A 26,911-nucleotide genomic window follows, 5' to 3' on the forward strand; every position below is an offset into this window, starting at 1 on the left:
TTCTTTTGAATATCTGAGTTTTATTTTAAAGGGTGTTCCTAAAATCCTGTTAATCATTTACAGATCTCCAGGATACTGTGCAAGTTTTATTGATGATTTTTCTGAATTATTGTCTGTTATTTCGACTGATTTTAACCATTTTATCTTGACCGGGGATTTTAACATTCACATGGATAATATGACGGATGGTACTGCCAAATAATTTTCTTCTGTGCTGGACATGTTTGGTTTGTGGCAGCATGTAACAGAACCTACCCACCTTCCAGGTCACATTCTGGACCTGCTCATTTCTAAAGGTGTTGACATTTCTTCTGTTGTGGTTACTGATTTGGCCTTGTCTGACCATTTTTGCATTTTATTTGATTTACATATTACTCAGAATGTTCAAACAACCAGCTTCTCAGTTAAGAAGAGGTATATCAATGAGAAAACAAGTGCTCAGTTTAGGGAGGCCATAGTTATGTTACCAACAATGAGCGCAGAGTCGGTTGAAGGAATGCTGGATCATTTTAACTTGAAAATTTTGAATGTAATGGAAGCTGTTGCACCGATAAGAATCAAGAGCACCTTGATCAAACAGAAAACCCCATGGAGAAACACCACTACGGTCAAAAACCTGAAAAGAGAATGCAGGAAAGCTGAACGTAAATGGAGGAAAACAAAGCTTCAGATTCACTATGAGCTGTACAAAGAAAGCCTGCGTAGTTATAACAATGAGCTGTGCAAGGCCAGACAGCTGCATTTATCTGAAATGATTAATAAGAATGTCAACAAGTCTCGAACTCTGTTTGCTATGGTGGAAAAACTCACAAATCCTCCTAAACAGTCAAACCCAGACCTCCTCTCCACAGAGAAATGCAACGAATTTGCCAACTTTTTTTGCCAAAAAATCAAAACAATTAGACAAAACATTCAACTAATCTGTGTCCAAAACTTAGAAATAACTCTGACGTTATGTCACAATTTAATATTGTAGATTTAAAAATCCTAGAGGAAACAGTTAGGCAGCTGAAATCAACAACTTGTTCTCTGGACATAATACCATCCGACTTTTTAAAAACTGTTTTTACCTCAGTAGAAAGTGATCTCCTACGAATAGTTAACAGCTCACTGCATCAGGCCTAACTGGTTCAGGTCCTACTTAGAAGGCCGGAGTTATTTTGCTACAATTGGCAGCTATGAATCTGAGCGAGTGGCCATGACTTGTGGAGTCCCCCAGGGGTCAATTCTTGTACCTCTTCTGTTTAACTTGTATATGCTCCCTTTGGGTCAGATATTGCAGAATTTTAACATCAGTTATCACAGTTATGCAGACGATACACAACTTTATGTGTCTCTGTCACCGGACGACTGCAGCCCAGCAGACGTACTGTGTCAGTGTCTGGAGGAAGTAAACACCTGGATGAGAGAGAATTTTCTACAATTAAATGAAGACAAAACTGAGATCATTCTGTTTGGGAGCAAAGAGAAGAGGGTCAGCGTTGGTAAATATCTTGAGACTCGGGACCTTACAATCACTGACCAAGTTGGTAACCTCGGAGTGTTGATAGACTCAGATCTGACTTTCAGCAGCCACATCAAAGCTGTCACCAAGGCAGCTTTTTACCATCTCAGAAACATCAACAGAATTAAAGGTTTCCTCTCCCAAAAAGACCAGGAGAAACTCATCCATGCATTCATCTCCAGTAGACTCCATTACTGTAACGCTCTTTTAACTGGACTTCCCAAAAAGAGCATTAAACATCTGCAGCTCATCCAGAACGCTGCTGCTGGAGTTTTAATACATCTGTGATCTGTTCAGAGAATATAAAGCCAGCAGAGCTCTTAGATCCAAGGACTCAGGTCAGCTGGTCCAGTCCAGAGTCCAGACTAAACATGGAGAAGCAGCATTTAGCTGTTATGCTGCAAACAAGTGGAACAAACTGCCAGTGGAGATTAAACTTTCACCAAATGTAGACATTTTTAAATCCAGGTTAAAGACATTTCTGTTCTCATGTGTCTATGCATGAAATCTGCACGCTATCTTTGAACTTATCTAGACTGTTGCTTTCTTTTTAAATTCATTTAAATGATTTTATTTGTTACTCTTTATATTCTTTTATGTATTTTTAATGCTTCTTCCAGTCCCTGCTGCAATGCTTTCATTTTATGTAAAGCACTTTGTATTGTTTTGTACATGAAATGTGCTATACAAATAAATTTGACTTTGACTTTGATAGTGTGATAATAATAGTAAAACATCTGAGATCTCCACAAAGACCTTAAACTGACCCACTTTCATGAAATCAGATTCATTCATTAATATCTGGAGCGAGATTAAGTTCTACATTTTTCATAATTGCTTCATCCTGCATGAGGGCTGGAGGCTGGGTACGTCTGGAGGCGGGGTACAATGTGTTAATAGGTAGCGGAGTGGTCATCAGCAAATATGTAGGCCGCCTGGCACATGTGGGTGCTCGGGAATCAGTCCACAGCACCCTGTAAGTCTGTATTAAAACACAGCTTCTTGAAAGATATAGCATTCTGAAGCAAAGATTGTTCAGTTCACACACAAACAGCCAGATTTCCTCCTGCAGTATAGTTTTCTGAGGAGGAGCCTAATGTTTGAACCTCCTTTAAGAACCTTCTGTGGAAAAAAGTTAGTTACCGTATATTCTTTTTGATCACCGTTGTTCAGTCAACAAAACACAGATGGACCAAGCAGAACGGCGATTCTACTCCACAACTCAGGTTGTCGGACTTATCTACTCCATAAATCATGGGCTGAAATGCATGAACAGCGATTGTTCATGTCACCCATGTATTTCATCCAATTCTTTGATGGGTAACTTTATGCGGCCCTGCAGTTGAATGTTGACAACAGAGGGAATAAAAAAAACACGTCTTATTGCTAACTACACACACCATTTCCAGAAGTGATGTGTGGTTGGGAAGTTTTGTAAAATGAACAAAAACTTAAGTCTTTGATCTGCTCATTTGCTTGAGCCTTTGTTTAACAGACGCAAGTACAAAGGAAATAATTTTCAGTGCCTTCACTAACAACCTGCACTGGAGTTTGATAACAGAAAAGAAATCTAGAACTGGGGCTGCACGGTGGTGTGGTGGTCAGCACCGTCAGCTCACAGCAGAGGGTTCCTGGTTTGGATCCCGGCTGGTTCTTTCTGTGTGGAGTCTGCATGTTCTGCTCGTGTATGTTTGGGTTCTCTCCGGGTACTCCGGCTTCCTCCCACCGCACAAAAGCATGCATGTGAGGTTAACTGGTGACTCTAAAGGATGTTCTCAGAGAAAGGTTTAAAGCCAGAATCTGTGATGGTGGGGGTGGGGCATCAGGGTCCATGGCATGGATGGCTTCATATGTGTGAAGGTACCACTGATGCAGATGTGGATGTTGGACTTCTGGAGAGACAGATGCTGCCATCAAGGTGACGTCTTTTGCAACAATTCCCAAACCATTAAAGGCAAGCTGATGGAACACAATGGTAAAATAAAAAATAAGGTTTACAATTATTTAAAATACACTGGTTCGTTCTAAATGTCTGTTAACTAAAGGTTATATATAAAGGTCAAATATACTGTATACTAACTTTATTTCATGCAACTTCATTCACTTTCTGTTGTGTTGAAAAAAGTTAACCATCTAATTAAAGCTGATGGTCTGATAATTTATCATAATCAGTTATGATTTAATCATAGCGCAGGAACCAAAACAAAGAGATATTCTGCTTTTGTAGCATTTATTCTTTGAATAAGACGATACAGGATACAAATGTGACATAGGAAGAGGCTGCAGAGCAGAGCATGTCTCCTACAGCATTTACATTTAATTCATACATGTTCCAGAAGTGAGTGATGGTCAACATTTATCATCTTGGCAAAGTGATGAGTGTAATTCTGATGCGTTGCTGCTCCATCTCTGAAGATAGCTGATTGTCTGCGTTAGCTTTCCACATCTTGTAGGTCTCTGTGTGCCTTCATGTACATTAGTGTACCTGAATCTGCTCACTCTTCTTCTTCTATCTCATATAATTCTCCTTTAACTTTGGGCAGGAAACTATCCAACCACTTCTTTATCAAGATATTTTTGTGAACATGCAGCAAAACAATTCATCAACATTAAATAACAAAAATACATTTTGTTTTTACATTTTCATATAAAAACAAAACTGTCCAATGACATAAACCTCAAACAGTATTTTGAATAGTTAACGTCCAGAATGGAGATCCAACAGCCTTCAGTTAAAAAGCAGAATCCATCTTTCTGTGTGGTACTTCAGCCAGCTTGGATTCGTCAGTGGGAGCAGATCTGAGGTCAGACTTCTGTTGATTTGGCACGTTTCCTTTCTCTTCATTGAAAAATGACATACAAGAAAATGAGTTGAAGAGTGTGGTGATGAGCCACAGACTTAGAAAAGAAGTATAAATCTGTAATGTATGACACTTAAAAGTTGACAGCATGTTAAAAGGGAAGTTCGTTTTTTTTTTTTTTTTAAACCTGGACCTTATTTCTAGCATAAAATATGTTCATCTACTCACCGATAACAGTTTGGTGAAAGTCGGCGTCCTTCGGAAGATATTTAGATCACTGGACATCCGTGTATATCCATATAACGGAGAGAACAGGGCAGAGACAACACAGCCTCTAAATAAGGCTTTATCTGTCTTTATTTCACCGATACTTTAAGACCAATGACTGAATGAATATATGGATATACGCGGATCTCCAGTGATCTAAATATTTTCCGAAGGACGCCGACTTTCACCAAACTGTTATCGGTGAGTAGATGAACGTATTTTATGCCAGAAATAAGGTCCAAGGTCGAACTTCCCCTTTAAGGATGCCAGCAGAAGCAAATTTGAAATCCAGTTATTACTGATGGGAATACCAGGTGTTACTACCTGCCTGTAGGCCCCAACATAATGTTTTGAAAAACCGTGTGTGCGTTTGGAAAAAGGAACAAATGTTTAAATCTAATGAGGAGTGAACACGCTGAGCTGCGGCAAAGAGAGAAGTGAAGTCCTCCGCTGCTGCTTACATTTACGAGTACTGAGCGAGCACCCTGCAGAGTGAGCTGCAGCACGACTAAAGACCATCAACAAACTGGTGAAATGGACTTGCCCGAGTTACACTGACGCAACAAACAAAAACTACAAGTAGCAACAGATATTTACTCAATTCTTCATCTAATAGGTCCCCAAATAATGGGTCATATACGCTGCCACACACTGCACCATAGTATTAAAACACCATATTAAATCATCACCTGCTTAACACAGGACCGCTGCAAAGTCTTACTAAGAGCCTCGTGCTCATTCTACACAACAGTGGGCCTCCATACAAAACCCATCTGATCCTCAATGCTATCCCAGACCCCAGGCACGTTTCAATGCTAAACCTGAGCGCATGGACACAGTTCACTATCAAGCCTGACAGACTGCAAGAAAGTGTAAAAACAGAAACAAGAAACATAGCATGTGCTTTGATGGAGGGCCACACACTGTTCAGTCAATAAACTCCTCAATCAGCCTTCACCAGCCCTACAGAAACCGCTCGAATGACCACAGCACAGTAAATACTGTAAAACAGATGGGATTTATTGGAATGATAAAAAAAAAAAAAGGTTGTGAAAACCTCAGGTGGGTGTTATAACTCCACCCTCAGTGGTGCAAGCAGTTAAAAGCCTTTTACAGAACAGCCTAACATGAGGTCAGACTTTATGACCACTTTTATGATCATTTGAGAGATTACTGTCCAGTCTTCACCACCATGATGGCCAATTTCTAAGATGCGTTTATCAAAGCTCTAGCAAAGAGGGAATTTGTCTGATCACTGATGATGTGGAAATGTTCCTTACATTGGAATATGTTACAGATTGGAGATTCTGTTTCCTTAGTACAGCAAGGTTGCATTTTGATCAGAGCATGACTTCATCTTTATTTCTCATAGTGTGACATGAGCATGTTCCATTTGGAGGCCGACTTACCGCAGCTCCTCCTTTAGACGGGTTAGTTTGTCAAACAGGCGGTCATTCTTTACGTGCATGGGATTGTTGGGGACAAACCAAGCTGCTACAAACTTACACACCACCACGACATGCTGTGGAAAAGCAAAAGACATACGCACAAACTCTCAAGTAGCTTTTTTGATTTCAATGAACAACATTGTTTCCCCCACCTCTGATATACGAACCTCAAAGAGGATGACAAAGGCAAAGCGTACGGCCAAGACCAACCAGAACTGGGAGGTCAGAGTGTAGTCCTCTTCATTCCTATAGTCTCTGTAGCTGCACACACGACACAGTTTGTCCATTTGATCTAATCTAAGAAATAATGGATGTATGTGTAACATTAAGTAAAGGTTATTCAGTTGCTTCACCTGCACTGGGTGACATTGAAGTGATGTCTTTCCATTGGATGAATAAATATGGTTGTGGTCCCGTTACTTATGTAGTATGCTGTAGACAGAGTGTCATTAATGTAGCCCTGCATGCAGCTGCAACCAGAGGACAAAATACATGAGTGCATGAGACAGAGCCCTGTCTGCTAACGTGTTAGCATGCGTTTCAAGCAGGTGACACCACTGACTGTGTATGTGTGTTTCCCTTGGCACACGGGCTGTAACGGTAACGGTAAACAAGACGAGGAATAAAGTCTGACGTGACTCCAATGACCAGACCATTAGCAATCACTGCCAATACACCAATGGCCTCCAACACCTTTGTCCACACATCTGCAGACAAAAACCCAACACACAAATACAGACATGTAATGAATGTTTGCATCATGTTGAACTTCATGCTGCACTGACAGTCTCATTGTGATCTGTTCTTCAACAAATGTGTTTCTTTCCTAGCTGTTCTCCAAAATGTATCACATCAATTCAATCTTCCCACAACCTTTGACTCGTTTGAAACCAGTCCCGCTGCTCACCGATGTCATTGGTCTTCCGGGGAATCAGACGTCTTTCCAGGCGGACCATTTTGATGGCATCTAGGCGGATCTCAAAGATGTTATTGATGAGAGCTAGAAGTGGTGCAAGAGGGAATGCTGCCACGAATATGGTGGTGAAACTGAACTGGATCACTGCAGGGCACAGACAGCAGTTCCAAACATGGAGCCACAGAAATGGAATCAGCTTTCAACAAAAGAGAAGCATTTAGTTTGGAAGTTCAGATGCGAGAGAGAGAGAAGTAGAAATCAGACCCGATTTATTCCAGCCTCAAGAAACACATTCTGGGTCTAAAGTCTCAAGAGCCCAGACTAAGAAATGTTAGGCCAGAGCTGCATGGCTACTTAAAGGGGAACTCCGGGGCATTTGAAGCGTGTTTCCATTGCTAGAGGTTGTCAAATACTGATAGTAGGACACAGAGAGGTGCAAATCGGCGCTCCCTGTGTGGAGATCGCGCTGTTCGCTCACCCTGTCATGCGAGGCTAATACGTGGTGGCTAAGGGGCAAGCGCTAACCCTTCCACGTAAAACAACAACTTGCACACAGCACAAACGTCACACCACTTTATAAACCATCCGACAATAAAGTCACAAGCCTTACCATCAAAACCATATGCATGGTTCTCACATTACTGGCATGGGGACGTTACAAAACAACTTTATAAACAGCATGTAACTCACCGGCTGGTTGTAGGCTCGCGCATGTGAAAGCCCAGAAGAGTCAATGGACGATAATCCCATATACAAAACAATTATCTTCTCTAGAAAAACTGCGTTCAAGTATTTAAAACATTACAACAATATTACTGGGCATGTATTGTTGTAATGTTTTAAATACTTGAACGCAGTTTTTCTAGAGAAGATAATTGTTTTGTAAATGGGATTATCGTCCATTGACTCTTTTGGGCTTTCACATGCGCGAGCGTACAACTAACCGGTGAGTTACATGCTGTTTATAAAGTTGTTTTGTAACGTCCCCGTGCCAGTAATGTGAGAACCATGCATATGGTTTTGATGGTAAGGCTTGTGACTTTATTGTCAGATGGTTTATAAAGTGGTGTGACGTTTCTGTGTCCTACTATCAGTATTTGACTTTAAGTAGCTGGAAAGCAATCCCACTGGTTTAAAATTTGGATTATTTGACAAATATAAAATGGAAACATTTCTAAGAGCACCATTCAAAATATAACAGGAGCTTTCATTTCTACTAGTTTGAGTAGTTGCAGTAAAGTGTGATGCATCATGTTCCAGCTGCACGGTGAGATAGATGGCTCAGGAACCAGTGGTTTCATATTAGCCCAGTCTTAGCTGTTAATGTGGGAATCCACCTCACTTCTTTCTGGGTGCCCCCACGTCATGGCCCCACGAGGGCCTGAGATAAGATGCCTATTCTGGGCCCATACCCACTCATATCGGGCCACATACCCATGTTGGCACAAGCAGGGCCAAGGCCCTGCTTTTCAGATACGTTGACAACAGTGGACCTACCCATCTCCAGGAATTCATTGAACAGGCTGAAGGCATCAGAGTTGGCCAGGTGGTAGTTTTGTAACCAGTCCCGAAGTTTGCAGACATCACATGGTTCAAAACGTCCCTGTTCATCATGGCAGGCTTTCCTGTAACAGCGACCGCACTTCCTCTCCAGCTTCCTGGCAGCCTTTCTGCTCAGAAGGCTCATTAACCAGCTGAAAACAGCACCAATGGAAACGGTTTCAAGGTGGAGCCGACACAAGCTTGACTGCTTCCTTACCAGAGGAGGTGAAGGAGAACAACACACTCACGGGACTGTGAACTCAAAGATGTTGCTGAGCGTCTGTTTGAGCAGCATGATCACTGCCATCTGGATGAAGAGGTCTGTCAAACAACCACTAGGATGGCACTAAAAGACACACAAAGCACATCTGAGTTCATGCATTCTTTTGCAGCTGCACTTTGAAAGTATGAACCTGTTGGAAGTGAATCATCTTACCTCCTCCAGTCTAAACCCTGCAATAAGCACATACTTTCCTGGATGTCCATTTATCCTGTGCAGAGACGACATCACAAGAACAATCAGCAGCTTTCAGAGTAAGGCTGGTTATAATGGTGCGAGGGTACCATGTGAAGTTGTGAAGACTGATTCATCTGTATCTGATCATTTTTTTTGCTAATTGAAGTGATTTGCTGGTTTAGGAAAATTCAAAAATGTACTATTCATTATTATTAGTAGTAATAATACTACTACAAATAATACATATTTAAAGGAGAAAATATTCACAGTTTAAAAGCTTTATCAATTAAATGTCTGGCAAATTTGGTGTGAAAAATAAATAAATCCAAATGATTGCCCATGATTGTTTTGTTTTTTTTGCTCAACTTATCATCAATGCAGCACTACAAGTTATGCTACAGAGTATTTGGACCACAGATTCCATCAGGACCATTAGGTTCCGGTCAGCGTACCTGCCCAGGAAAAAGGCCACGTAGAAGAGCGAGGAGAAGAGAGTGAAGAACTGGAAGGTGAACATCTTGACAGTAAAGCTTCTCTCAGTAGCAGCAAACGAGTTCAGCTTCTCTGAATACACAAAAACACATCAATGTTCAATATTGTATTTTGATCTAATTCAACAACAGAAATGTTTTCTACACTACTGAGCCAAAACATTACGACTACATGCCAAAGAGCTGGCTAATCCTTTGTGCAATGCTTTAACACCCCTGAGGGTGCCTGGTGGCATCTGGCACCAAGACGTGAGCGGCAGATCCTTTAAGTCTCCACGCTGTGTCAGCACAGCCCAATGTCCTGTGGTTGGTACGGGGTTTGCTGCTCAAATAATACAAACTCAACAGCACAGACTGAAAACACCCCACACACCATGAAGTCATGCTTATTTCTCCTCTTACAGTGACCGAAAACCAACTCCTAATACCACTGCCACTTGTTCGCCTTATGTTTGAGCCTTCCACATCTACAGTGATAACAGCTGGGCTCTCACCTATTTCACACAGCTTGAGGGACACCCATCTGTTAACCTGCAGAGAGACATCACAGTCAGCACGCTGCTGATGGGAGAACTTTGTGGCATCAGGAGTCACAAAGTACACCAGCATTTCTTCAGAAGCTTCCAGCACAACTTTCCTCCCGTTTCAGTTATTTTCAGACCTATTGCTTCCTGATTTGGGTCATTTTCTAGTTTTCTATCTGTGTGGGTTTTTTAACAGGTGACTGCTGCTTTAGCTCATGAGCTTATGTCGAAATAACACACAACCACCTAGAAATATCTTGTAGATGTCACGACTTCAGAACCCTTTAATTTCAAAAGAGCTACATTACCCACAGTGTTCTGTCCATAGTGATGCAAGTCCACTCAAATTAAAGCACAGACTTGATCATTTCATATAGTATTTATTACTCCATTGCAAAGTCCATACAGCCTTAACGAGAAAATAAGTGCATTTATGCTTTTTATCTGCTGTAACTACAATTGTAAATGTGTGCTGCGAGTTATTGTGATCTCCTTACTGTAATCAGGATAGATGTACATACCCGGGTCATGATCTGAATAGTGACGTAGTGCAGGACTGCTCCAAGCAGCACAGCCACAGTGTTAGCATGGCCTGTCAAAAACTTCCACTTGAATTCAGACATCAGGGGAGCAGCGACCACTCGAAACACCACAATAGCATGAGTAAGGCCGATGATCACCATCAACTGCAACACAACAATCAACATGACACTCCAGGACTGGAAGCCTGGCTGAATGTGTTGAGGAGCCCCTGTTTTTGGGGCACACAGTCACCAGGTGAGCTGCCTGGTGCTGCACACATGGCTTTCAGCTGATGAATAACAAATATGACATGATGATATTAATATGATGCTCTCCTAAACAGAAACATACATATGAAGCAATCTTTTGAAAAGCTGCAAGAAGGAAATGTGAATCAGCCGTGCTTTCATTGGCAGGTTTGTTTTGTTAAATGTATTTTTTTATTTATTTATTTTTTTTTAAATTGCAGCAAATATGGTCAACATCAGAAAAATGGAGAAGGCTCCTCGGGAATCTTTCCATCTTTTGTCAATTTAATAGTCTTCATCTCCTACTTTTGTCATATTTCTTCTCTTAATGCAATAAAACCTGATAAATAAATAAAAACATTTCTGACACTATCTGGCATATTATATTATATCTGCGAAGACGAGTTTGGAATCATATCATTTAACGTTTGCAATGTCAGATGAGATTCACAGAGTTGCTTCAAGTCTCCCTAAAGCACATCAAACCTCATTTCAACGGGAAATAATATAAGCAAAGTCTGAGTAAGCATGGCCTGTATGTGGGCATTCCTGTGATATTGAGAAGTCCTCCCAGGAAATCACACATGGCAGCGCCTCCTACAGGCTGCATCCCAACCACCACAGCTATGAGTGTGTTTCTTACCATGACTGTCACTAAGGTGAGGACCAGAGCACTGCGCAGGTAAGAGTGTCTGAACTGTTTGGGTCTGCAGTTTGGATCATTGACTATTTCTAGGATCAGTTCCTCCTGTTGACACACACACATACACACACACATTTCATATTCTGCTAAATTTTAATGTGTGTGTATATATACATACACACATATATATACACATACAATTCAATAAATTGAATCTGAATTATATGTGCAGGTCAGGCAGAAAGCTTTACCTCCTCCTCACACCAGTCAAAAACCTTCCACTTAGAGACATGTTTGGCTCGGTGTCTCTTCCACAGCTCCAGGAACAGCGTAGCTAAAAAAAAAAAAAACATACACACACATGTGATATGTGTGAATAATTCAGACCATCACCACACAATACTTTATATTGAATTCAAGACTCACCCCAGATTGCCATGAACATAGCAAAAGCCACAGTGCCCTCATTGTCAAACAAATGGCTGACCTGTGTACATGCAAACACACCATGACATTGAACAGGAACAATGGCACTGCTGGACCAGACCAACACCAACAGTAACACCAACAGTAACACGACAGGACGGGGCATCTCAAACACCGACTTGTCAACAGGAACATGTGGTGATTCTCAAAGCGGATGACTGAAAGGGTCACAGTACGTGCTTTTAGTGGGTAGGTGTCAGTGGGTGGCTCAGGTGATCATTGGTTCCACTTCGAGCCCCTCCGTATGTTGTGCGATCACCCACTAATGAACATCAGGGGTAATATGGGAATTCCATATTTCTGTGGTAGTTCCATATTTGTTTGCCAGGAGTTGTAATAAACCTCATTGTAAAGACCAATTAGAGGCCGGTGGGTCATTGATCCAACGGAAACGGAACAGAAAGTAACAATCGAAGAACCCACCAGTGACCATTAATGGTGAAAGAGTCATTTCAGTTTTACTACATAGGCCCAATTCACAGCAGAAGTAATCTCAAGGCACGTTGAACCTACAGTGCAATGACACAGGGGTCGCAATCAGAAGAAGCAGAGAAAGTGAGCAGGCCAGCGGGATGTGACTGAGTAATACAAGTTGGAACAACTGAACTTCTGCTACTTTTACTTTGTTTTCATAAGCAGTCTCCTGAGTAAAATCTTACATTCCAAGGTACCTCGGCAGATTAGGTATCATGCAGGAATACCAACCAATAGTTCGGTCCCATGTTATACTGTTCCATCTAGTGGTTGGCTGTGAGCCAATTCAAGTTCTATCATTCATTTGAATGAGGTTACATTAATACATTCAGGTTACATTCTTATGTGCACTAACAGCAGCTGTTTGAAAAGAGGATTGATAAAGCATCAACTTCACCATAGCATAGGTGCAGGTGTCTGACAGGTGCCACACTTTGGACGTGTTATCCCAGCGAGGGCACATGGTGATGTTGGAATGACACACTTCCTTACTTTGGACACACACACAGACAAAGAGAAAAGTGTTATTGTACATAAATGAATTAGCTGTTGCTTAATCATACATCTTCATTTGATACCCATCATAAAGACTTTACTTTTATATGTTAAATGTTGTTGGATAACATAACGCACAATTGTACTTCTAGTTATGGCTGAGCAATAAAACCATCTCAAAGTTCGATCAAAATGAAAATCAAGTTGATCTCAGTGGTAAGTGTTTTCAGCTCATCCACAGCTCAAACCAGTCCCATAGCAGCTGATGTATCAGACCATCACTTCAAAAGAAATGCTCATTGATAACTGCAAAACATGGTTTCAGCGATCGGCAAGAAGGGGGCTGCACACATGTAGGGGAGAAAGAATTAACCCGAGCGGTGGCGTGAAAGCAGGGCTGAGACTGGGACTTGGGTTAACGAGCATTATCCTTCCAATCTGTTGGGGTCTTTTCTTTCATTTTTACTACCCAAAAATAACACCTTCTACTGTTACTGCTGCAGCACATATATTCAGCCCTTTCTCTGTCTTTAGTGAGCGGCCCACACACACACTCTACACTGGTCCCTCCCCTCTCTATGCAGATACACCCAAGAAATGTGTGGAATAAGGCTGGCTGAGTTACACTGGTGCTACCTGAATGCTTCTGTTGAGCATTGGAAGGAACTTCTTCCCAAGAAAGAATATAATGCTATGCTGATGATACTCAGTTGTACTTATCTATAAAACCAGATGAACCCAATAGGTTGGTCAGACTACAAGCATGTCTTAAAGACATAAAGACCTGGATGACTCAGAACTGTCTGCTTCTAAATTCAGACAAACTGAAGTCGTTATCTTTGGACCTGAGCGCTTCAGGGAGAAATTGTCTAGCTATATAGTTACTCTAGATGGTATTTCCTTGGCTTCTAGTTCTACAGTGAGGAACCTTGGAGTTATTTTTGACCAGAATTTATCATTTGACTCGCATATAAAACAGGTTTCTAGGACTGCCTTCTTTCACCTTCGTAATATTGTTAAAATCAGGAACATCTTGTCTCAGAGTGATGCAGAAAAACTAGTCCATGCATTTGTTACTTCAGGATTGGACTACTGTAATTCTTTATTATTGGGCTGTCCCACATATTCTCTGAAAAGCCTTCAGTTGATCCAAAATGCTGCAGCCAGAGTTCTGATGAGAACTAACAGCAGAGATCATATTTCTCCAGTTTTAGCTTCTCTTCATTGGCTCCCTGTTAAATTCAGAATAGAATTTAAGATTCTTCTCCTTACATATAAAGCTCTTAATGACCGAGCTCCATCATATCTTAAAGATCTCATTGTAAGATATTTTCCTAACAGAGCACTTCACACTTGGCGCTATATAAATAAAAATGAATTGAATTGAATTGAAATGAATGAAAACATGGAGAATTTCCGGCTGATCGTTCCCACTGCAGGCCGAAAGGAGGAAAAGCACGGGCAAATTCTGAATATGGATAATAAGAAATGTGGAGACAACGTCCAATAAAGTCCATCAAAGTGAACTGCGACAGAGAAAAGGAAGGTAGTATGCTGCTGATGTAAAGATGTGCAATGTAAATATGAATAGAACTGTAAATCCACATGCAGATAGCTAAGAGCTACTTTGTTACACGTACACAATGACAGAAAGCTCACTCTATACTGTGATCAAGACTGAGATGGATCAGTTCAGAAAGCAACATTGTGATCATGTTTGTTTGGTCATATTGCCCACCTTAATTCTAGATATGCATATACCTGACTCACATGAGAGGGCTGGTGTTGAAAAAGGCAAGTGCATACAAGAAAACTATAACACCAATGGCAGCAGCTGGAACCAGCAGCTTAGTGTACCAACCCAACCACAGGTAGTACAGAGCCACCTTCTCCCCAAAGTAACACCTGCAGGATGATAAAAACAGAAGATCATATTCAAAACTTCTCTGCCATCATACAGAGACAGCAGCATTTAAAGCCGACACTGTGCATTAGACAAAGTGGAATGGCCTCAGACGTCCTGCAGACCGGTCTGCTGAAAAGCTGAGGGGAGCTTATTGTCAACTCAAAACTTGCTTTCAATTTGAAACCACCGGCCACTTTAATTGTCAAATTCAATACAATATAAACCTTTTGTCAAATTCTATTTCTACACAGGCTTTTCCTTTTCAGTTTTTGTTGATCATGTTATGGTCATGGTGTTGTACTAAACTGTATTCAGCTTAAAGTGATCCTCACACCTTCTCCCTCTGGTGTGTGTTAATGGGTGTTTAAATGCAGAACACACTTCCATTTAAGTTCTACTGTGAGCAACATTGTGATCTGTTGGCAGATATGCATATCAATATCAGAATCTAACACTGGTAATGGGGCTGCATGGTGGTGTGGTGGTTAGCACGGTTGCCTCACAGCAGAGGGTTGAATGGTTTGAATGCCGGCTGGTTCTCTCTGTGTGGAGTCTGCATGTTCTCCCCGTGTACGCGTGGGTTCTCTCACCACCCAAACACATGCATGTGAGGTTAAGTGGTGACTCTAAAGTGACCCTTGGAGTGAGTGTGAGCGTTAATGGCTGTTTGTCTCTGTGTGGCCCTGCGATGGACTGGCGACCTGTACAGGGTGTACCCCGCCTCCTGACCAATGACAGCTGGGATAGGCTCCTAAATTGATTGATAATATTCATCACACTTAGAATTATATTCCAAATGGGGTAAAATACATCTTACCTATCTTGAATTTTGTCAGTTTTGGCCGGATGCAACAGCCCTCATAGCCTCCAAATATAACAACTTTTGGCTAATCAGTCTTCAGAAAATTCAGAGGACATTAAGATGTGTAAAGGCACAACTCTGATGAACATTCATGTGGATAAGTGGAGGGTTTATGTCTCACAAACACCTCTTTAACGGATGCTCAGTTCCTTTCAGATAGGGGACATTTATTGAAATAAAAAAGCCTTGAAGTTCCTAGAATATTTCCTTGGATTGACAGAATGAGTAATTGTTCTCATCTTCTTGAGGACATTTTGAAAAGGCTGGCTCCAAGTGGTTCACGACAGTTTCCAGTATGCTTGTCCATAAAGTCTCTCAAGATGAATCTCAAGTTTAAGAGACTTAGAAAATATGTTTGGAACCCATTACAGAAAGATTTCAATGCCCAGCTTCCTTGTCTTCCTTGTGCATCATCCTTTCAGCCACATAACATGGCTTTTAAAAATAGGGACAGGGATATAACAGAGCCAGCTCCGTTGGTCTAGTACAGGTCCTACCAAATGCTTTTGGGTGGTTTTGTTTTTGGGATTTTATAGCGAATGACTATCAAAGTTTAGTTTAAATTAAGTTGACATTATATATTATGATATTAGAAAACATTAAATTACAACGAGAAAATTTCTGAAGAAATTTAGAAGGGGCCTGCCAAAGTGTGCGTATCGCTCAACCAATCACGGCTGCTCAGGAATGGTTCGCAAGGCCTAAAGAAGAAGCATTCAAGCCTAAACGGCATCAAAGCCGTTTAAATTAAAAAATTTAAAGAGGCGAACTGTCCCTTTAAAGAGGCGAACTGTCCCTTTAAAGCGGCAAACTGTCCCTTTAAAGCGGCAAACTGTCCCTTTAAAGAGGCGAACTGTACCTTTAAAGCGGCGAACTGTCCCTTTAAAGAGGCAAACTGTCCCTTTAAATCGGCGAACTGCACCTTTAAAGAGGCAAACTGTCCCTTTAAAGAGGCGAACTGTCCCTTTAAAGAGGCGAACTGAGGCGAACTGTCCCTTTAAAGAGGCGAACTGTCCCTTTAAAGCGGCGAACTGTCCCTTTAAAGAGGCGAACTGTCCTTTTAAAGAGGCGAACTGTCCCTTTAAAGCGGCGAACTGTCCCTTTAAAGCGGCGAACTGTCCGTTTAAAGATGCGAACTGTCCCTTTAAAGAGGCGAACTGAGGCGAACTGTCCCTTTAAAGAGGCGAACTGTCCCTTTAAAGCGGCGAACTGTCCCTTTAAAGAGGCGAACTGTCCTTTTAAAGAGGCGAACTGTCCCTTTAAAGCGGCGAACTGTCCCTTTAAAGCGGCGAACTGTCCGTTTAAAGATGCGAACTGTCCCTTTAAAGAGGCGAACTGTCCCTTTAAAGAGGCGAACTGTCCCTTTAAAGAGGCGAACTGCACCTTTAAAGATGCGAACTGTCCCTTTAAAGAGGCGAACTGTCCCTTTAAAGAGGCGAACTGTCCCTTTAAAGAGGCGAACTGTCCCTTTAAAGCGGCGAACTGTCCCTTTAGAGAGGCGAACTGTCCCTTTAGAGAGGCGAACTGTCCCTTTAAAGCGGCGAACTGTCCCTTTAAAGCGGCGAAGTGTCCCTTTAAAGCGGCGAAGTGTCCCTTTAAAGCGGCGAACTATCCCTTTAAAGATGCGAACTGTCCCTTTAAAGATGCGAACTGTCCCTTTAAAGATGCGAACTGTCCCTTTAAAAAGGCGAACTGTCCCTTTAAAGCGGCGAACTGTCCCTTTAAAGCGGCGAACTGTCCGTTTAAAGATGCGAACTGTCCCTTTAAAGAGGCGAACTGTCCCTTTAAAGCGGCAAACTGTCCCTTTAAAGAGGCGAACTGTACCTTTAAAGCGGCGAACTGTCCCTTTAAAGAGGCAAACTGTCCCTTTAAATCGGCGAACTGCACCTTTAAAGAGGCAAACTGTCCCTTTAAAGAGGCGAACTGAGGCGAACTGTCCCTTTAAAGAGGCGAACTGTCCCTTTAAAGCGGCGAACTGTCCCTTTAAAGAGGCGAACTGTCCTTTTAAAGAGGCGAACTGTCCCTTTAAAGCGGCGAACTGTCCCTTTAAAGCGGCGAACTGTCCGTTTAAAGATGCGAACTGTCCCTTTAAAGAGGCGAACTGTCCCTTTAAAGAGGCGAACTGTCCCTTTAAAGAGGCGAACTGCACCTTTAAAGATGCGAACTGTCCCTTTAAAGAGGCGAACTGTCCCTTTAAAGAGGCGAACTGTCCCTTTAAAGCGGCGAACTGTCCCTTTAGAGAGGCGAACTGTCCCTTTAGAGAGGCGAACTGTCCCTTTAAAGCGGCGAACTGTCCCTTTAAAGCGGCGAAGTGTCCCTTTAAAGCGGCGAAGTGTCCCTTTAAAGCGGCGAACTATCCCTTTAAAGATGCGAACTGTCCCTTTAAAGATGCGAACTGTCCCTTTAAAGATGCGAACTGTCCCTTTAAAGATGCGAACTGTCCCTTTAAAAAGGCGAACTGTCCCTTTAAAGCGGCGAACTGTCCGTTTAAAGATGCGAACTGTCCCTTTAAAGATGCGAACTGTCCCTTTAAAGAGGCGAACTGTCCCTTTAAAGAGGCGAACTGTCCCTTTAAAGATGCGAACTGTCCCTTTAAAGATGCGAACTGTCCCTTTAAAGATGCGAACTGTCCCTTTAAAGATGCGAACTGTCCCTTTAAAGCGGCGAACTGTCCCTTTAAAGAGGCGAACTGTCCCTTTAGAGAGGCGAACTGTCCCTTTAAAGCGGCGAACTGTCCCTTTAAAGCGGCGAACTGTCCCTTTAAAGATGCGAACTGTCCCTTTAAAGATGCGAACTGTCCCTTTAAAGATGCGAACTGTCCCTTTAAAAAGGCGAACTGTCCCTTTAAAAAGGCGAACTGTCCCTTTAAAAAGGCGAACTGTCCCTTTAAAAAGGCGAACTGTCCCTTTAAAGCGGTTAATTGTGCTGTTGAAACTTCAAAGGACTGGCTGGGCCACTAATAGCCTTGTTTCTATGGTAATTAATCTCCCTCATTTAACTGACAGTTAAGCTGCCCCAGCTGCTGCTACACTAATTATATGAGACTCAGGCTTCTCAGAGCCAAAAAACCTCTACGAACAGATGCTTCCCATTCGGAAACCGTAAGAGATACGGAAAAAATTCCCACAGAATGAGCGAGGGACGCCTTTGGACTTCAATATTCCTGCGTTTCAGATCTGTAGCACATTCACAGTGAAAGCACGGATGAGAGAAAGAAGGGCTGCAGGAGCTGCTGAGATTCTGAGAATTGGATGAATTAAAATGGGGATTTGAGGTCTTTGAGCCCCGACATCACTTTGCTCTGAGGGGCTCTGAGAGCAAACGGTCAGCCCTAGATGAAATATGAAAACATTTTATGAATCCCAACATGCGTGCCTATATTATGACAGTACATAATGGCATTGGAGCTATATTTGTAGGCGTGAGGGCGATTCGAAAATGAATCTGAGGTCAGAACTATGAGGGGCCGTTTAGGACTTAACTATTGAGACACTCTCACACATACTAATGAAACACTCTAACATTCACTATTGAAACGCTCTCACACTCACTATTGAAACACTCTCACATACATACATACTCTGTAAACCTATGCACGCTCATATATAAAACATTATACACACTCGTCTGAAACACTTACACATACATATGAGAAACACACACGCATACATAAATACTTCCGTGTCATATACACATACATATGAAATGCTTGCATGCATACAAGTGAAACATTTATACGTATCTATCTGAAACACTCATGGATTCACATATGAAAATGTTATATATACATATATTGTTGAACACTTATACCTTCATAAGTGAATCTCTTGCATATGATTACAAAGATATAAAAAGTTTAGATACATGTGCAAGTGTTTCACATATATTTGTATAAATGTTTCAAATGTGTATGTATACGTTTTTCAATTATAAGTGTGTACGCTCTTACATGAGGATGTGCAAGCGTTTCACATGTATTCATACAAGTAATTTCAGTAGTGACCGTGAGAGCGTTTCAATAGTGTATGTAAGAGCGTTTCAGTAGTATGTATGAATGAAATCTCACTAGCATACGGAAGGTATCTCACTTTCACCGGAAGTAAAGAGTGCAGAATTTGAACAGCGACAAACTTAGCGCCAGTTCGGTAAAGTTGGAAAGATATTGGCAGATTCGGACTTCCGGGATCAATAACTCAGAAGTGAGACGTTGTTAAAACACAAAACACGCATATTTTCAACCGTAGTAAGACAGACAAGGAGCTAAAACCTAACTTTCATCAAAACGAGCCATCCTCGGACTCGGAGCCACACCAATAACATTAGTGTTTCTGTGCAGCCGGCTGTGAGGGCAGCGAGCAGGGACCGTCTACAAAGTGCAACCCAAGAGAGACAGTACAAAAAATAATCAATAAATATTCAATAACTTCACTAGGATATGGTGTAGTGTTACCAAACTCACTATACATGTCACTGGTCTCCTAAAGATTAAACAACAACAGTTGTTGTCAAGAGTTGTTGTTTAATTGAAAAACGTATACATACACATTTGAAACATTTATACAAATATATGTGAAACACTTGCACATGTATCTAAACTTTTTATATCTTTGTAATCATATGCAAGAGATTCACTTATGAAGGTATAAGTGTTCAACAATATATGTATATATAACATTTTCATATGTGAATCCATGAGTGTTTCAGATAGATACGTATAAATGTTTCACTTGTATGCATGCAAGCATTTCATATGTATGTGTATATGACACGGAAGTATTTATGTATGCGTGTGTGTTTCTCATATGTATGTGTAAGTGTTTCAGACGAGTGTGTATAATGTTTTATATATGAGCGTGCATAGGTTTACAGAGTATGTATGTATGTGAGAGTGTTTCAATAGTGAGTGTGAGAGCGTTTCAATAGTGAATGTTAGAGTGTCTCAGTAGTGAGTGTGAGAGTGTCTCAATAGTTAAGTCCTAAACGGCCCCTCATACAGAACTCTTGCTCTTCCCACACTCTAATGAAATGGCAGTTGTGCTCTAAAAATTCAAATTTTGCAGATTTTGGCCAAAACTTTGGGTCGCTTGGAGGCATGCTGTGGGAAATCCGTAGCAGGTGTCAACATGGCGTCTTCACTTCTGAACACAGCACGGACGTATCTACAAACTGACATTTGAATGGCGTTTCTAGGTTAATGCATGATGACACAGTAACTGCTCAAACATTTGGGTTTTTTATGATTTTTCCAGGTCATCTCCCTGTTTATTCCTTGGGGGGCTTTGGGGGGCTGTTTTTTGCTTATTACGTCGCCATGGTAACTCCAATCTTCAATTAAAGTAATAGCCCGCGAAAACTCATCGAGCCGGTCGTTTTGATATATATATATATTAATATATATTTTTGCCAACGGAATAGTAATAGGTGCCTTGCCATGCATTTGCATGGAGGCCCCAATAAAATACTTTACTTTTACTCAGGTTTTGAATTAGTTTTTGTGGAAAGATCTGAATTATGAGATACATGGTAAAATAGAGATAATAAGGGGCGGATCAAACGTTCTTTCACATCTAAGCAGTTGTAGTTTGCAGTAAGAAACCAACAGACAGAAAGATTGATTGAAAGAAGAGCTGTAAACAGTTACAGTCAGTCAGAATATCCAGACCCCTTTACCTTTGCACATTGTAAAGTCCTTTAGGGCTATTTTAAATGATCGTTCATTCAGTAATCCATAATTTACCCATGATGAACTGTAAACATGTTTAGTATTGTTTGCAAATTTTATAAAATTCAAAGAAATAAATGTGTCATCTGAAAATTAATTTAGTTAGTTATAAAGGTCTAATTATTGCTCATTATAAGTTTGAGTCCATCCATCCATTTTCTATACCCGCTTAATCCGTCTGTCGGGTCGCGGGGGGGCTGGAGCCTATCCCAGGGATCATTGGGCGAGAGGCGGGGTACACCCTGGACAGGTCACCAGCCCATCACAGGGCCACACAGAGACAAACAGCCACACTCACTCCTAAGGACAATTTTAGAGACACCAATTAACCTAACATACATGTTTTTGTACAGTGGGAGGAAGCCGGAGTACCCGGAGAGAACCCACGCATACACGGGGAGAACATGCAGACTCCACACAGAAAGAACCAGCCGGGAGTTGAACCTGGAACCCTCTCGCTGTGGTGAGGTGACGGTGCTAACCACCACACCACTGTGCAGCCCACAAGTTTGATTCTTCCTGGTTAAATATTTCCAGTTTATTCAACTCCTTTTAGCAGCTACTTGGAAGCTTTGCCATACTGGATAGGATGTGTCAGATGTTCTGTCGGGTTCAAAGCTAATCTTAGGCTGGAATACTAAAGACAGCCAGAGACTTGTCCAGAAGCCATTCCAGTAAGGTCTTAGCGTCTGAAACTAGATCTCCGTTTGCTGTCCACTGGTGCCGCACAAACACACATCTCTATGTTATAGTGTCTTGTTGCCACTTGGGCCATTCTCAAATATGTGCAACAATCTGAGCTGTAGGCTGCTCTTAGTTGTTTTGGTGCTATTGTTTGTACTTTAGAAAACACAGCAGTCAGTAAGGACAAAGATCTGCTTTCGACCAGTGCAGCTGTTGTCTGTGCTTTTCACCTGTGCTTCTTTGCTTTTAATGGTTTTTGACGCATCGTCTTCTTTGTTGTGAAATTACCTATCTGCCCTTCTCTGCTCGATATAAATTTCATCCAAACAGCATTCGATCAACCGTTCGCTTTGGTGCCTGTGTATTGTAAGCTTGTTGGATTTTCCTCTGATATTGAATGATATTTTGGATTCACTGCAAGGTTCCCAAGGGCTTTCTGCTCAACAGATATGCCCAATTACTAATAATAATACATAAGTTTTATATAGCGCTTTTCCAAATGCTCACAGAAGCTTTACATAAGGAACAAACAGAAAGCAGAGACAAAAACAAGACATTATAAACAAAAAGACAAGAGAAAAACACTGTTACAGACTTTAGGCACATAGGGTGTGGGGGGGTGGTAGATGGCAGGGGAGAGGAACATTTTATCAGGTGTTGTAGGTGATTTTGAACAGGTGGGTTTTGAACTGGCTTTTGAATGAGGGGAGTGTATCGGAGTTCCGGATGGCGGGGGCCAGGGAGTTCCAAAGGGTAGGGGCAGGGAGTTCCAAAGGGTAGGGGCAGGGAGTTCCAAAGGGTAGGGGCAGGGAGTTCCAAAGGGTAGGGGCAGGGAGTTCCAAAGGGTAGGGGCAGGGAGTTCCAAAGGGTAGGGGCAGCGATGGAGAACGCTCTGTCCCCAATTGTACTCTTTCTATAACTTTAGAATTATTCTAGTTGTAAAACCAAGTGTTTTTGAGTTTAAATTAGCAAAGCAGCTGCATTGAAAAAGAAGACCATAGGTAGGTGTCCACGCTGGCATTTATGATTGGACACTGCAATAATTCCAGCTCCATGGTAGTTAGAAGTCATTGAGTAAGCCTCACAGGATCAGAATTTGTGCCATCACTACCTAAAACAGAACATCTGCCGACTTTCCCAACAAGAGAAAAACACATTGAGTAGCTTCTCCATGTTTCTGCCATCTTCTCCTACTCGCTTGTGTTAACTATTTCTCATAGTTAACTATAGTTAATCAACTATAGTTAATTAGGTTTGTCTGGTTCTGCCAGAGGTTTCTTACTGTTAAAAGGGAGTCGTTTCTCTCCACAGTCGCCACAAGACGGGAGATTGGACCGAAAAAAAAAAAATGTTTCAGTGCAATCTGTTGGTTTCCTTAGCTAGGAAATTGTTTTTGAATTAGCTCTATATGAACGAATTGGATTATTTTATGAATAATTATGATTACAATTAATTGAATTCCAATTGGCTTGAATTGGACTTTATTATCTAAGTGCCTTGAGATGACATTTGTTGTAATTGGCGCTATATAAATAAAAATGAATTGAATTGAAGAGCTTGCTAGCTTTTCATTTTATCGGTTCCTCACAGTGAATGCAAATAAGCTGTAAAGCTCAATCCTTCAAGCAGTCCCGATTAGCTCTTCCAATGTTCTACTAAGTGGAACATAAGTGCAAGCATGCTTTTTTGAGTGGTGTTCTGGAAATACAAAGCCCACATCATCATCCACAGCATTGATTGCCAATTTTGCTCATGTAACACACAAAAAGAAAAAAAAATGTATGCAAATACTACTTTTTTTTCTTTTTTTTTTTTAATCTGAAAGGATATTTCATTGTTAGTTAATAAAAACATCAGGTGGTCACCATCATCCTAATCTTATGTCACATGTTCTCGAGACAAGGTTTTTTTCTCAATAGCCTTCCAGTATTTGTTTGTGGTTTTAGTTAAAAAAAAAAAGAGTGCTAAAAGTGAAGGACTCTGAATATTTTTAATAGTCATGGAGACAGCTAAAGACTCACTTGACGTCATGGAGTGGTTGTTCTGAGAAAAGGGCCGACCATCGAGCCCACTTCTTTTTCAGTTTTTTCTGCTCCTTCCTCTGAATGATGGGAAAAAAATGCACATACAAACATCATGGTCTATCAAACAGGGTAACAAGAAACCTGGAAAGAAAATGGCTAATTTTTACTTATTCTGGAAAGGGAGTTTGATAATTAAAAATAAATTCACAGAGCAAGAACTGCTTATTATTAATAATTGACAGCAGAGTATGGCCCCCAGCTTTCTTTTCAGTACTGTAGCCAGGCTGACGTAGAGTCCGAGCTCATGCATTTCAATAACTCTCAATAGTGATGATTTCATATTACAATAAGAATGAGTTGAGCAAGGGTAATTATCCTTGGATATATGGCGGTGAATGAATCGAACAAACTCAGGCATTGGAGAAAATGGCGAACGCAGAGCCAGATGAAGCTACGTCCCTCTACATTTGCTCTGTGATGAGCTGCTTGTTGCACAAACTCGATGCCCAACGGAGCATTCTCCATCGCGTTGTTTGTTTCTTTCCGACGGCGACAACAACAGGAATATCTTCTCCTTTGACTTCCGAGTCACGACCCCGGGAAAACATCTGGAGCATGCGCAGAATGCAAAGTCTGATTCACCACGTGCTTCAGCGTCTACAAGCAGGTTTAGAGTGACTTTCAACCCAGTTATCTCGGGGTCTGAATCCGATCGCGAGTAACCTGATCCGGTCCAATTTCTTGTCAGATTAAGGTGTCTACATGCACTTAATAACTCATTGGGGCCTGCCTTAAAGGCGGTAGCATGATTGCCGCGTCTGTCACGGCGGTGTCGCACCGTGACGTCAAAATGACGTTTCAGGCATGGCGCTTCCCTTGAAAAGACGGCGCAGCGCGTTGTCGTGCACCAGTCGATTTTTGTAACTTGGCGGCGCCGAGCGCAACGAACCGGATGGACCGATGTGAGACCAGGCTCAGTGAGGAGGTGCGTTTGTACAGGCAGCTGTACGAAACTGCAGTGAAACAGCACAGGGAGCACGTAAACTCCCCAAACTGGTGCACAGAGATTGGCAGAACTTTGGGGAAAGAGGGAGAGTTCTGTAAGAATGTGTGGAAGAAGCTACGGGACAGATACGTGAAGGCAAAGAAGAGGGCAGAGACTCTGTTGATGCCGGGGGCTTCAAACCTTCACCTCTTTTAACTGAATTAAAAAATTAAAATGATCCGAAAACTGCAGCAGTATCATTAATTACAGTATTCTTGCTCTTGACAGCGGCATTGTTTTCTTCTCCACTTTCCTGGTTGTAGAGTAGCGGTAACCTTCATGTAGCAGCGCCACCTCTGTGACGGAGAAAATTGCAACTACTGGCGCAACGACTTGCGCCACTATATAGGGTCCTATGGCGGGCACGAACTCGTGACGTCATCAACACCGCTCGCGCGAGCAGACGCAGCAACCATGCTAGAGCCTTTAGCATTGCATAGGAGAGCACTGCATAGCATTGCGAAGCAACCATAGCTTGACCTAAACCATCGGCCTTTACTTGAAACCCTTTTCCAATCAGACAGTTAAAGAAGAATTTTTGCTCAGTTAGCAATTTCATAATGCATTCGACTTCACATTTCATTTCATATGGTCACGTTTTTTTTGTTATCAGAACATGTTATTGGGATTAAAGAAACCACGTCAGGCCAGTTCAAGACATATTCAACTGATGTTGATGTTGTTCTTGTAAATGTAGAATCTTCCTCACACACCAGAGGAAGTCATGGAGTTCCTCAGGGTTCTGTGCTTGGACTGATTCTTTTCACTTTATACATGCTTCCATGAGGTAACATTAACAGATAGCATGGCATAAATTTCCATTGCTATGCTGATGATACTCAGTTGTACTTATCTATAAAACCAGATGAACCCAATAGGTTGGTCAGACTACAAGCATGTCTTAAAGACATAAAGACCTGGATGACTCAGAACTATCTGTTTCTAAAAGGACAAAAGAGAAGTTGTTGTATTGTCCTAAAGCAGACAAGCAGTTAGTCAAAGGTTGACTCACCTCATGAAGGCAGAAAATCGTTTCAAACACATCCTTCGTCAACAGCTCCTCTAGGTTTTCTGACAGAAGAAAACAGAACATGAGAGGAGGCTGTGTTTTTTGGCTCATATCACTACATATTTTATTTGTGTCATTTCAATAATTAATACTCATTGCTTCTTGCCAATGATCTTTTATGGATAGTTGGTCTAAAAAAACCCCACAACTTATACATTGTTAACTACATTAAACTTCTTTAAATGAATCATACTCACCTCCTGTGTTAATGAAAGTCTGATGGAGAATGAAATGTACAATTCGTATCCTGGGGGATTAACAAAACATTCAAATAAAGTAATACCCCCACCATGGTGAAAATGTGTAGAGTCAGGTTAGGGTTTCGTCATTGTTCAGGCACAGTGAACGAATTCATGTAAGGTGCCTTCATACATACATACATACATACACAGTTCTATATATATATATATATATATATACACACACATATTTGAAGGATAAAGACATCCTTCGGCATCATTAAATACCTCACTGAGAAATCACTGCTTTAAGCCTTTTCTTTCCTGAAACAGCACAACTGGAACTACCTGTTCAGCTTCAGTCAAACGGTGTGTGAAAGACTAAAAGTGTGTGTGTGTGTGTGTGTGTGTGTGTGTGTGTGTGTGTGTGTGCGTGCACATGTGGGTTACCGGTTGGTTTGAGTGACAATTCCCTTCATGTCTCCACACCAATTGCAGGAGTCCGAGACTTTGAGCAGGTATTGGTAGTCCTCAAAGATCTCATTGGGAGCTCGCAGGCCAAAGAAAATCTTGTCGTGTTGGATGATCCTCTGAAAGACAAC

General features: G+C 41.5%; 1 protein-coding gene across 1 annotated transcript in view; it reads right to left on the reverse strand.

Annotated features, from left to right (window-relative positions):
- Window positions 1-3,715: 3,715 nt before the first annotated feature.
- Window positions 3,716-26,911, reverse strand: part of LOC142377997 (anoctamin-9-like) — a 38,495-nt gene continuing 15,299 nt past the window's right edge. The window contains exons 4-24 of the mRNA XM_075462326.1: window positions 26,760-26,899; window positions 26,328-26,377; window positions 26,074-26,132; window positions 24,014-24,093; window positions 14,589-14,723; window positions 12,721-12,814; window positions 11,790-11,850; window positions 11,615-11,697; window positions 11,364-11,468; window positions 10,472-10,636; window positions 9,921-9,957; window positions 9,388-9,499; window positions 8,915-8,969; window positions 8,727-8,824; window positions 8,434-8,630; window positions 6,928-7,080; window positions 6,583-6,727; window positions 6,374-6,490; window positions 6,188-6,281; window positions 5,982-6,094; window positions 3,716-4,343 (exon numbers count right to left, since the gene is read on the reverse strand). Coding sequence (XP_075318441.1) covers window positions 4,310-4,343; window positions 5,982-6,094; window positions 6,188-6,281; window positions 6,374-6,490; window positions 6,583-6,727; window positions 6,928-7,080; window positions 8,434-8,630; window positions 8,727-8,824; window positions 8,915-8,969; window positions 9,388-9,499; window positions 9,921-9,957; window positions 10,472-10,636; window positions 11,364-11,468; window positions 11,615-11,697; window positions 11,790-11,850; window positions 12,721-12,814; window positions 14,589-14,723; window positions 24,014-24,093; window positions 26,074-26,132; window positions 26,328-26,377; window positions 26,760-26,899 — 2,127 coding nt within the window. The 3' untranslated portion in view covers window positions 3,716-4,309. The remainder of the gene's footprint in view (window positions 4,344-5,981; window positions 6,095-6,187; window positions 6,282-6,373; window positions 6,491-6,582; window positions 6,728-6,927; window positions 7,081-8,433; window positions 8,631-8,726; window positions 8,825-8,914; window positions 8,970-9,387; window positions 9,500-9,920; window positions 9,958-10,471; window positions 10,637-11,363; window positions 11,469-11,614; window positions 11,698-11,789; window positions 11,851-12,720; window positions 12,815-14,588; window positions 14,724-24,013; window positions 24,094-26,073; window positions 26,133-26,327; window positions 26,378-26,759; window positions 26,900-26,911) is intronic.

Source organism: Odontesthes bonariensis, chromosome 1 (genome assembly GCF_027942865.1).
Source record: "Odontesthes bonariensis isolate fOdoBon6 chromosome 1, fOdoBon6.hap1, whole genome shotgun sequence".
Taxonomy (NCBI): domain Eukaryota; kingdom Metazoa; phylum Chordata; class Actinopteri; order Atheriniformes; family Atherinopsidae; genus Odontesthes; species Odontesthes bonariensis.